Below are 12,473 nucleotides of genomic sequence, written 5' to 3' on the forward strand. Positions count from 1 at the left end.
TATTTTTGTTTTAATCATTACCTTTCATTGACACCGCTCTACCCTAAGATCTCCTCTATTTTTAATGCGCAAAATAAAACTACCGTTGAATTTATTTGCCGTAATCGTGCCAAACATTTCTATAGGCATTATCTTCGTTTAAAATACGCCAATCAAGTAAGAGATTGTTAACGCTTGCAACCATCTGGTGACGAGTAGCATAATAATTTTACTGGCGTCATTAGACTGTTGAAAAAAAGTTGTCAAAATTGGATTCTGGAGATTCTAGTATCACGACCAGTTTACCATTTCGTTTATCTTTTTTCTGTCAAGTTTTGCTACTTGCAGAAGAAAACAAATCATATGGTAATAATAACTTTTTCAACTTTTCCTTCTGATGAAAAATTGATCATTTCGAAACGAAGTGGTTCTTTGCTAGATATAAAACCTCGTTACGTGGTAACACAAACAATAAAAAGGAAGAGGACATGGATTTTGCATAGGAATGCATTTTAGAATACAATAACTATTTTTTTAAATTTTTACGACTTCACTTTGAAGCGAGCCAATAAGAGGACAGAAAAACTATCCCATTGCAACCATCTGGTGTAGAATTAAGTACGTCTTAACTAAAAATAGCTTATTTAAACAGTTTTTCCCTTCTAAACAGTTCTGAGTTTATTGTAAATTAATTTCAACTAACTGCCAAAGCTAATGGAAAACTTATTTTGCTTTTATTTGCCACATTCGTACCAAAAAAAGCATGTCCTTGGGCATCATCATTATTTCAAATGAGCCAATCAAGTAAGAGATCGTTAACGCTTGCAACCATCCAGTCACAAATAACATAATTGTTTTACTAGCGTCACTGGACTGTTGTAACCAATAGCTGTCAAAACTGGTGCTTTAAAAACTCAGGAGATTTAGCAAATTTACGAACGATTCATATTTAGTTTATCTTTTGTCTGTCAAGTTTTGCTTCTCGCATTTTTTTTGTTTGTTTGTTTTTTTTTTGCGTAACCGTTTTCATTTCGTGTTTTGTTTTGTTTTTTTTTTGCAGTTATTAGCAATTGAGAAGCGTTTAGCTATTTTCAACGACCAACAACGGATAAAATTAAAAACCCTACGATGCAATTGACCCAAGTCCATCATGGTAAATTCAATCGGCAGAATAAAAAAAAAATGGGTGAAGATCGTCAACGAAAATTGATTACACAGCGCATCACCAACAATTTGACAATTGAATTAAACAACTAAGCCTAGAATGAAACATGTTTTAGTGATCCGAACGATACCAGAAGGAAACAAGTGATATCATAATAATACCTCTCTCAACTTTTTCCTTCTGTTAAAAAATTGGTCTTTCCCAAAAAGTGGAGAGGTGCTAAATATTAAACCTCGTTACGTGATAACACAAAAAATGAAAAGGAAGAGGATGACATGGATTTTGCATAAGAATGCATTTCAGAATCCAATTACTATAATCTTTAAATATTTATGACTTCACTTTGAAGAGAGCCAATAGGAGGACATCAAAATTGTTCCATTGCAACCATCTGGTGTAGAATTAATTGTATGTTAACTAAAAATAGTTTATTTAAACAGTTTTTCCCTTCTAAACAGTTCTGAGTTTATTGTAAATTAATTTCAACTCACTGTCAAAGCTGATGGAAAACTGATTGTTTTGGTTTAATCATTATGTTTTAGTAACACCGCTGAATCTTAAGATCTCCTTTGTTTTTAATGCGCAAATTAAAACTACTGTTGGACAAATTTGCCATAATCGTGCCGAAAAAAAAAAATGTCTTTGGGCATCATCATTATTTCAAATGAGCCAATCAAGTAAGAGATCGTTACCGCTTGTAACCATAGGGTAACGAATAACGTAAATATTTTATTAGCGTCACTGGACTGTTGTAAACGAGACGTGTCGAAATTGGTGCTTTTACTAACTTCGGAGATTTAGCATTACGAACATTTCAATATTTAGTTTATCTTTTTTCTGCCGAGTTTTCCCTCTCGCTCTATTTTTTCGTACTTGTTTTCAATTCGTGTTTTGTTTTGATTCGTTTTAGTTTTTTTTTCAACAGTGACGAATGACATGACTAGCGTCATCAGACTGTATAACCGTTTGCGGTCAAAATTGGTCCTTTTAAAAACTCTGGAGATTTGAATATTACGAAGCGTTTAAAATTTGGTTTTTCTCTGTTCTGTCGACTTCTGCTTCCCGCCTGTTTTTCTTTTGGTAGCTGTTTTTATTTCGTGCTTATTTCGTGGTGACGAATGACATAACTATTTTACCGGCGTCATCGGTCTGTATAACCGAGCGGTGTCAAAAATTGGTCCTTTTAGAACCTCTGGAGAATTTAGTATTACGAACAGTTTAAAATTTGGTTTTTCTCTGTTCTGTCGAGTTTTGCTTCTCGCTTTTTATTTCGTACCTGTTTTGATTTCGTGTTCTTTTGTTTTGTTTCGTTCTTTCAAACAGTTATTTACAATTGAGAAGCGTTGAGCTATTTTCAGCGACCGACAAAAAAAATAATTTAAAAAGCCTATATGCAACTGAATAAAATGCATCATGGTAAATGCCATCGGCAGAATCGAAATAAAATGGGTGAAGATCGTCAATGAAAATTGACGGCGAATCATCAACAATTTAACGATTGAATTAAACAACCAATAGGCCTAGAAACTCATTTTAGTGATCCGAACAATATCAGAAGAAAACTGACTAATCATGATAATGTCTTTCTCACCTTTTTCCTTCTGTTGAAATTTTGATTATTTCCAAAGTAAATGGAGAGTCGCTAGATAGAAAAAAAACAAGGTTAAAAACTCTGGAGATTTGAATATTACCAAGAGTTTAAAATTTGGTTTTTCTCAGTTCTGTCGACTTCTGCTTCTCGCCTTTTTTTTCTTTTTTTTTTTTTTTCGTACCTGTTTTTATTTCGTGTTTATTTCATGGTAACGAATGACATAACTATTTTACCAGCGTCATCGGTTTGTATAACCGATTGCTGTCCAAAAACTGGTCTTTTTAGAACCTCTGGAGAATTTAGTATCACGAACAGTTTAAAATTTGGTTTTTCTCTGTCCTATAGAGTTTTGCTTTTCGTTCTTTTTTTTTGTGCCTGTTTTTATTTCATGTTCTTTTGATTTGGTTTGTTTTTTTGCAGTTATTGGCAATTGAGAAGCGTTTGGCTATTTTCAGCGACCGACAGTAAATATCATTAAAATCCGGCCTACAATGCGATTGACTAAAGTGTATCATGGTAAACTCAATCGGCAAAATCGAAATAAAATGGGTGAAGATCGTCAACGAAAATTGACAGCGAATCATCAACATTTTAACAATTGAATCAAACAACTTATAGGCCTAGAGTGAAACTCGTTTTAGTGATCCGAACAAGACCAGAAGAAAACAAATAATAGGCTTTCTCACTTCTCGCTTTTTTATTTTGGGCCTGTTTTTATTTCGTGTTCTTTTGTTTTGTTTCGTTTTTAGCAGTTACTGACAATTAAGAAGCGTTTAGCCGATTTCAGCGACCGGTAGCAAATATTATTAAAAACGCCTACAATGCAACTGAATAAAGTGCATCATGGTAAACTCAATCGGCAGAATCGAAATAAAATGGGTGAAGATCGTCAGCGAAAATTGACAGCGAATCATCAGCAATTTAACAATTGAATCAAACAACTAATAGGCCTAGAATGAAACTCGTTTTAGTGATCCGAACAAGACCAGAAGAAAACAACTAATGATGAAAATGTCTTCCTCACATTTTTCCTTCTGTTGAAAAATTGATGATTTCCAAAGTAAATGGAGAGTTGCTAGATATAAAACCACGTTAAAAACTCTGGAGGTTTGAATATTACCAAGAGTTTAAAATTTGGTTTTCCTCTGTTCTGTCGAGTTCTGCTTCTCGCCTTTTTTTTTCCGTACCTGTTTTATTTTGTGTTTATTTCGTGGTGACGAATGACATAACTATTTTACCAGCATCATCGATCTGTATAACCGATTTTTGTCAAAAATTGGTCCTTTTAGAACCTCTGGAGAATTTTGTGTTACGAACAGTTTAAAATTTGGTTTTTCTCTGTTCTGTTGAGTTTTGCTTCTCGCTTTTTTTTCGTACCTGTTTTTATTTCGTGTTCTTTTGGTTTGTTTCGTTTTTTTTAACAGTTATTTACAATTGAGAAGCGTTGAGCTATTTTCAGCGACCGACAGCAAATATCATTAAAGAAGCCTATAATGCAACTGAATAAAGTGCATTGGCAGAATTGAAATAAAATGAGTGAAGATCGTCAACGAAAATTGAAAGCGAATCATCAACATTTTAACAACTGAATTAAACACTTAGTAGGCCTAGAGTGAAAAGAAGTTTATTTAAATAGTTTTTCCCTTCTGAATAGTTTTGAGTTCATTGTAAACTAATTTCAACTCACTGCCAAAGCTCATGGTAAACTTATCTTTTGTTTTAATCATTACCTTTTAGTGACACCGTTGAATCCTAAGATCTTCTTTCTTTTTAACGCGAAAATTTAAAACTGCCTTTGAATTTATTTGCCATAATCTCTTTGGGCATTATTATTATTTCAAATGAGTCAGTCAAGTAAGAGATCGTTAACGCTTGCCACCATCTGGTGACGAATAACATAACTCCATTACCGATTGCTGTCAAAATTGGTCCTTTTAAAAACTCCGGCGATTTAAAAATTTAAAATTTGGTTTTTCTCTGTTCTGTCGAGTTTTGCTTCTCGCTTTTTTTTTTCGTACCTGTTTTTATTTCGTGTTCTTTCAATTTGGTTTGTTTTTTGGAGTTATTGGCAATTGAGGAGCGTTTAGCCGATTTCAGCGACAGGCTGCAAATATTATTAAAAACGCCTACAATGCAACTGAATAAAGTGCATCATGGTAAACTCAGTCGGCAGAATCGAAATAAAAATGGGTAAAGATCATCAACGAAAATTGACAGCGTATCAGCAACGATTTAACAATTGAATCAAACAACTAAGAGGCCAAGAATAAAATTTTTTTTAGTGATCCGAACCCTAACAGAAGAAAACAACTTATTATGATAATGTCTTTCTCACCTTTTTCCTCCTGTTGAAAATTTGATTATTTCCAAAGTAAATGGAGGGTCGCTAGATATAACACCACGATCCGTGAAGACACAAACAATAAAAAGGAAGAAAATGACGAGTATTTTGCAGAAGGATGTATTTCAGAATCCAATAACTATTATCTTTATATGTTTATGACCTCACTTCGAAGGGAGCCAATAATAGGACATCAAAATTGTCCCATTGCAACCATCTGGTGTGGAATTAAGTGTTAACTAAAAATAGTTTATTTTAATGGTTTTTCCCTTCTAAAGAGTTCTGAGTTGATTTAAAATTTTTTTTTAATTTCAATTCACTGCCAAAGCTTATCAAAAAATGAATGTTTTTGTTTCAATCACTATGTTCTAGTGACACCGCTGAATCCTAAGATCTCCATATTGTTTTTTTTATGCGCAAATTAAAACTATTAGTAACTGAGAAGTGTTTAGCTATTTTCAGCGACCAACAGCAAATATAATTAATCAAAGGGCTCTTGGAGCCAGCTCATTCATGTTATGGCTTAAGTTTGTATTGATATCTTGGACTGTTTGAATAAGGTACAGTTGAATTCAGTTTATGTGAAAGTTCAAGACTTTTGGGCAGTTGTGTGATAAGAAAACTTGTTCATTTGTCGTGATGGGAATTGGAAATAAGGTTATGTGGGCTGGAGGTGGGATGGGCTGGGAGGGGTAGCATGCGAGACTACTTCCGTTCACGGTCTACAATGCAACTTCCGTCCATGGAATACAACTTCCGTCCACGGTCGACAACTTCCGTCAACATCACCAAGATACCTCAATCATTGCTTTCAGCATGAATGAGCTAAAAAACTTACAATGTAATTAATCAAAGTGCATCATGGTAAATTCAATCGGCTGAATTGAAATAAGATGGATGATGATCCTCAACGAAAATTTATTATACACAGCTTTTATCAACAATTCAACAACTGAGTTAAACAACTAATAGGCCTCGAATGAAACGTTTTAATGATCTAAAGGATACCGGAAGAAAACAAATAATGTGATAATAATACCTTTCTCAACGTTTTCCTTCGGTTGAAAAAAATTATTCCCAAACAAAGTGGAGAGTCGCCAGATATAAACCTCGTTCTGTGATGACACAATTAATAAAAAAGTAAATAAATAACAAAAAGGAAGAAGACGACGAGTATTTTGCACAAGGATGAATTTCAGAATCCAATAACTACTTTCTTTGAATGTTTACGACTTCAATTTGAAGCGAGTCAATAAGAGGACAGCAAAATTCATTTTGTAACGTAGGAAGGTCAGACTCTAAGTCCCTCTTTCTTCAGAGAGAGAGATGAAAACAAAGAGTGATGAAACCGAATAAAATTTGAATCAGTGTGAATGGTCACGAATGAAGCTTGTTTGATTTAAATTGACAGGTAGCCCGGTTCCAGATCTCACAACGTTAAGCCGCGGCTGCACGAGCGATTATTTACTTGCAATGGTGATGCGATTTTCTCTAAATTTGTCGCGTCGCCAGCGCGCGGTGCAAACTACCCGTGTAGCCACCCTCGTGCAAGTGCTGGGATGGCGACAGCTATTATATCGCTGAAAAAAATCGCGAGAAATTCGATGAGTTGAACTTTTCGTGACAAAATCACAAACTTTTTCACCCGTTTAGCCGCCACCGCGCGCCGGCGACGTGACAATGTTAAGAAAAAATCGCATCACCATTGCAGGCAAAAAATCGCTCGTGTAGCCGCGGCTTTAGAACAGGGTCTTGGTTTGCGCTTGTTGCGACGAAGTTTTTCATCCTCTGGAAAAAAAGTACAAAGAACAAAAACCGAGATGAATTTGAATTCTTTGAGAGATGAATAACTGAACGCCTCTGAATGTTTTATGTACCGTGAACAGAGCATCTGATTTTCCAGACGGCAAGATTTGCGAGACAAGATAAGAAGTCTATCGTCTATGAATAAAGGGGTAAGTTTCTAAAAAAACTGTGGTGCTGTGTCGGTGGGAGAGTATAGCAGGTAATTTAGTGTTAACAACTGGGTTGATAACGTAAATTAGCCACCGTAAAGGGTGAAAAAGCTAACGTTTCGAGCGTTAGCCCTTCGGCTCGAAACGTCAGCTTTTTCAACCTTTACGGTGGCTAATTTACGTTTTCAACCCAGTTGTCAACACTAAATATCAAACGACATTTTCCACCGACGATCTTTATTACGTTACGGCTTATCCTCGAATGCATGTCGGAACATATTACTGGGATGCACGTTACTCGCATTTATTTTCATCGATGTCGACACATTGGTTTCGACAATAAATAATTTTGAAAGGAAACCCAAAAAGTAACCATCTAATGACAACGCAAATGCTTACAAAGTATTTAAACCGCGAGTGAGTTAGTTTTACAACATAGGGCGCGTGCTTGCCCTATACAAGTCCTGTTGAGCCGCCATGAATAAATCTTTATTTACGCACAGTGGATGGGTTTTTGTTTCTTTTTTTTTTTGTTTCATTTGATGAAGATCACAAAAAGGTGATCGGCATTCTATTAAAAGCAATGGCTTTGTTTAAGTTATCCATGAATGAAAACAAGACACAAAATGATGCTAAGTAGAAAAACGTCCGGGTGTAATGAGGACTGATACTCGCTAAGTAATGTTGTCGAAATTTAAGGTTAAGTCCGTCAGCGGTGGGAGTTTTCTAACTCATTTTCAACACAATCGAGCACAAAGTTGCACACTAGCACAGACACAGCCATCCCTTACAGAGGTTTATGAGGCCGAAATAAGGTGTCTTCGGGAAGAGAACCACAATTTGAGAATTTAGCGCAACTCCATTGCAACTCGGCTGAATGAAGTCGTAGCTCAGCTTCAACTAGCAAATGCTGAAGGAATGCTGCTAAAGCAGAGAATTGCAGAGACTGAAAATGTTTTCTACAACACCGAAAAGGACTTCTGGCAATTATCACCGGCAGCCAGAAATAATAAGAAAAAACGAGTCAGGCAACTAGTGGCTCAATCGGTGGAAGGACTGGAGGAGTTTGAGCCCATCAAGGTAAGTAACAATTTTACTTCTTCGTGAAAAATAGAACTGCGACATTGACCAACAGCAAAGTCGCGAAAAAAAAATCATGCATCTATGTGGCGATCAATCTATCTATCTAGCTATGTTCATATGAAAGCAAATTTTAAAGGGAAACCCCTGTCTTCTTCTTCAGATTAAGTTCACTGTACAAGGACGTGAAGTTGTAATTCCACTTGGACACGATGCTGGTGACGAGAGAGAAAACTCCACTTGTCGGACGACGCAGCATGTACTTGTTGCGAAAGATGAAGGCTTGATTTCAGACGAGGCATACCATGAGTTGAGGATGGCCTTACCAGACGAGGAAAGAGAGATTCTTCCGCCAATCAGTGTTGTGAAACAGGAGAGGAACAGGCAAAATGGGATCAATGCCTTGCATTCAATAGCAGAGGTCAGTGAAAACAAATGTAACTTATTTGAACTACATGTACCTAACTACCAAAGCCAGGCATGACTATAGTGAATAAAATCTGACCAGTGTAGAAATCACAAAGATTCAATTAAAAATAAAAAATCATAGTTGGAATCTCAGACTTAAAGTTAGGTGTATATCACCAGAATGAAAAAAAAACAAAAACAAAAAAAAACAAAGACCTCCATGGCTATTCTAAAAAAAAATCAAGACTTTATTCTAATTTAACACAGGCTAAAAAAGGCTTTATTTTGCATTACTTTACATATCACAGTGCAATGGCAAGCAATAACTAATACTGATAACAACGAACATAATAATAGTAACAACAATGTATTATGTCAGGAAAAGACCTCCGAGCAATCTTAAACAAACTGGATCATAAACCAATCTTTGAGGGGACAAGTCATCAAAGAAGGACATACAGAGAAGTGAAGAAATTATGGAAGGTAAACATTTTCTTGTGTTAATTTGGTCACTAGGACCATAGAGTTAAATTTTAGTCAATATCTAAGGGGCATGACTACAATAAATTATATTAAAATATACTATCTACATACTTGCTCTCTTTGTTGATAAAATAGGGTTTCAGTGATCTGGTGGAAGCAGTGGACCCAGAACCAGGCCAAGAAAGCTACAAAACACCAGAACAGTTCAAGGACCATACAAGCAAATGGGCTGGATTCTTTTGAGAAGTACACCATGATGAGGTAACTGTGTTCTTTGCAAGTATTGCTTTTATTGAGAGAAAATAAAAACGTAGAGTTGAAATTCTTGGCAATATAATTAAACATTGATCTTTTCCTGGCATGGACAATTGAACAAAACCCAGCCAAAAATCAATCGAACTCAGTGGAATCCAATTGTTAGATTGCTGTTCAATCAAACATAATTGAACTGGAAATTTTCAGCGAGTTCAATAATTTTATTATTGAACTCAATCACGCCAATCAAACTAAATCAATGTGATTAATCCAGTTCTTTTCCTTAGCCATGCTTTGAGAAAGTGAAGTCCTTAAATTAATCTGTGATATAATAACACTGAAACCACTAAATTGAAAACAAGGTACTTACCATTATATATTTTTCTCCAAATTTTTCCTTTTAGGATGTGACTCCATACATACATGGTAAGATCCATTTCTCTGTTGTGGTGATAATTTCAATGATTTCCAATCCTAACAGTAATTGTAAAAGAACTTATTAAACCCTGACAAAAAATCTATTTTGTTTTGCTCCAGCTATAGTCTATCATGTCCCTCAGTTCCTTGAAAATTCAACAAAATCAAAACAAAAAACGCGATGTTCAAGTCTATTTTTCACCAAAGTCAATTTTTCCAGAGGTTTTCCAGTTCAGCATAAAAAGATATTGTTTGGCTGTTAGTTCCAATAACGTTTTTTCGGTTGTTGAGCGTAATGTTAGAAACATAAATGTTCAATTATTATCAGTTTAATTTTTTTAACAATGATGATCAAACAATATAAAACATTTGCATTCTGTAATGAAAAAAAAAAAGGAAATCTGTCATTTGACATATCCAAATTGTGCATTTTAACATGAGTTCACAGAGAAAAATGTTAGAGTGGACCACAGGATTTGCAATTTCTTAACAGCAGGAGGTGTTTTTAATTATTTTTTTGGTCACGGATTTATCTTCATTTACAATCTGGTTGTCTGTGAGTCAGAATCAACTGCATGCGACCAGGAACCCTTTTCTAGAAAAAAGAGTACTAATGTTGGTAATTTGAAACAAGTTATATGAATGTTCCTTTGTAATCTCTTTCCAACTTCAATCATTAATATTTAGGTAATGATACACTCATATCCAAGTTGATGAACTACCTTTAACACTTATGAAAATGAATCATAAGATCATGACTCCTTAGTTCCTTGGTCATTGATATTTTTAAATGATATGGATGAAAAGAGAGAAAAAAATAGGTCTCTTTAAATTTGGCTTTAACTTCAAAACAAATGCTTGGTTAAGTTACAAGTTTGATGACTGACATAAACTACAATATAGAGTTTACCTCTGACATCCATCTGGAAGGAAGAGTTTGCTTTGCCATCATCATATTTAGCAGTACATTCATAATTGCCCTTATCTTTAAATGTCATTTGTCTAATAACCAGGCTGTTGTTTTTACTAAGTAGCACTCCATCCTTGGTCCACCTGACTGATACTTGTGGATCACCTCTCAAATAACACTTTTTTGTAAATGTGGAGTTAAATGGTGTGTTCCTTTGGGAGGATATGGATTAGGATTTGTGGTCCAAGATCACACAGATCACAGTGCATCAAAGGAATGGAGCTTTAGGGTGCAATGGTGAGATTTCTAAACTCATTACTAAAACGGGGTGGAACTGCAAAGTAAGCATATAAACTCAAATTACAAAATTAGAAAAGCCACCCAGCCAAACCCCCCTCCTCCCCACTGCGAAAAGTAAAAATAAATAAATAAAAAGAATAAATAACAATATTTATAGTTAAGTAATAGGAGCAATCGATAACCTTATCATCCTACCAGCGAAGGATCTGGGAATGCTCTGTATATAACACATTCACAATCTTGCTTGCTACAGCATTTGAAGAACTGAAAGCATTCCATTCACTTCACTGATGTTACAAATAGTAACAGGACACTCCCCATCCATGGCACAGCATCTTTAAAACAAGAGCCCCTGGTTGAAAAGATTCCCTGAGAGTAAGGCAAAGTTTACATAAGCGGAACAGGAAAACCTATGCAAGTAAGGTTAAACGAGTTATATAGCATAAAGAGAAATGACATGCTAAGACAAAGGCCTCTGCAGTTTCAGAAGACACCTGGAAACCACCTGCTCTAGACTGAAGTAGAGTACATTGATTGTGATCCTATTATTATACATGCAGGGTATAAGAGGCCATCCACATAAGATTTTGCCTGTTACAACATAAATTGGAAATTAAGGTAGACATCCCAGAAACATGGATGCTGACCACCAGAAACACAAAAACATAATAACTCTGCGAAAGTGTACTCCAACGAAACATTTGGTCAGAGCGTGCCAATCAAAGCATGTGTGGGATTCCAGCCAATCACAGCCAAACAGAGAGTTTCATAAGGTCAAGCATATCTACTGACCTTATAATGCAAAGAAGACACAATATGCAGTCAAAAAGTCACGATCCACATCCAAAGTTAATTCATGGCGCGACAAACGATTATACTGCAGAAAGTGAATTCATCACCATGACCAACCAAAGTCATTTTAAGCACATTACCAGTTTGAAAAGAAACTATAAGCTTCATCAAAGGGCACTTACTTTGAGTTATGACGAGGAAACTACATTGTTGACAAATAACTTATTGAGAATAATTTTTTTCACATGACACCCCACTTCAAACAACTACAATTCACAAACATATTCATTGTGTGAATTGTAACTTACCAATAGCAATAGCAAATCCACAGCCAGAATGAACATCTGGTAGTCCAACTGATCTCTGAGGGCCAAGCAAAAAAATACCAATCAACATTTCAGAATAGAAACGGAGATACATAGCCTTCTTTGTTATTGTTATTTCAACAAAAGGGAAGTGATCAAAAATTTCTCTGGCTGGGGGTATATTGTCATTCATAAAGTCTGATTGATGAGATGACAAATTCTTTCAGAGATGACAAATTCATCTAGAGATGGATGATATTGTCTCTGAAAGTACTTTTTTCAAGACTTCATTAGCCTGGAAAAATATGTGCATTTTCCCTGAGAAGGATATTAGGATATTAGTATTCTACGCATACTATTTCAGAATTTCCTAAATTTATTAGGAAGGAAATAAAACTTTTACCACAGAGAAAGTTCAATACACCCACATTCTAAAATAATGGGATACCTGGATCTAACTGGATAACTGGATGCTCTATTTGGCACCACTTT

At 35.3% G+C, this 12,473-nt stretch overlaps 1 protein-coding gene across 1 annotated transcript; it reads left to right on the forward strand.

The window, feature by feature from the left end:
- The first annotated feature begins 7,949 nt into the window (after positions 1-7,949).
- Positions 7,950-9,222, forward strand: LOC149045242 (uncharacterized). The gene is made up of 4 exons (XM_089205877.1): positions 7,950-8,111; positions 8,275-8,532; positions 8,899-9,002; positions 9,138-9,222. The coding sequence occupies exons 1-3, from the start codon at positions 7,950-7,952 to the stop codon at positions 8,920-8,922; spliced, it is 444 nt and encodes a 147-aa protein (XP_089062003.1). The 3' UTR covers positions 8,923-9,002; positions 9,138-9,222.
- The last annotated feature ends 3,251 nt before the right edge of the window (positions 9,223-12,473 follow it).

This window comes from Pocillopora damicornis, chromosome 5 (genome assembly GCF_964200805.1).
Source record: "Pocillopora damicornis chromosome 5, jaPocDami1.2, whole genome shotgun sequence".
NCBI classification, from domain to species: domain Eukaryota; kingdom Metazoa; phylum Cnidaria; class Anthozoa; order Scleractinia; family Pocilloporidae; genus Pocillopora; species Pocillopora damicornis.

Coding starts and splice junctions, on each gene's coding strand:
- LOC149045242 (XM_089205877.1), top strand. CDS start 7,950: ATGCTGCTAAAGCAGAGAATTGCAGAGACTGAAAATGTTTTCTACAAC. Junction 8,112..8,274: donor AGGAGTTTGAGCCCATCAAG/GTAAGTAACAAT, acceptor CTTCTTCTTCAG/ATTAAGTTCACTGTACAAGG. Junction 8,533..8,898: donor CCTTGCATTCAATAGCAGAG/GTCAGTGAAAAC, acceptor GTATTATGTCAG/GAAAAGACCTCCGAGCAATC.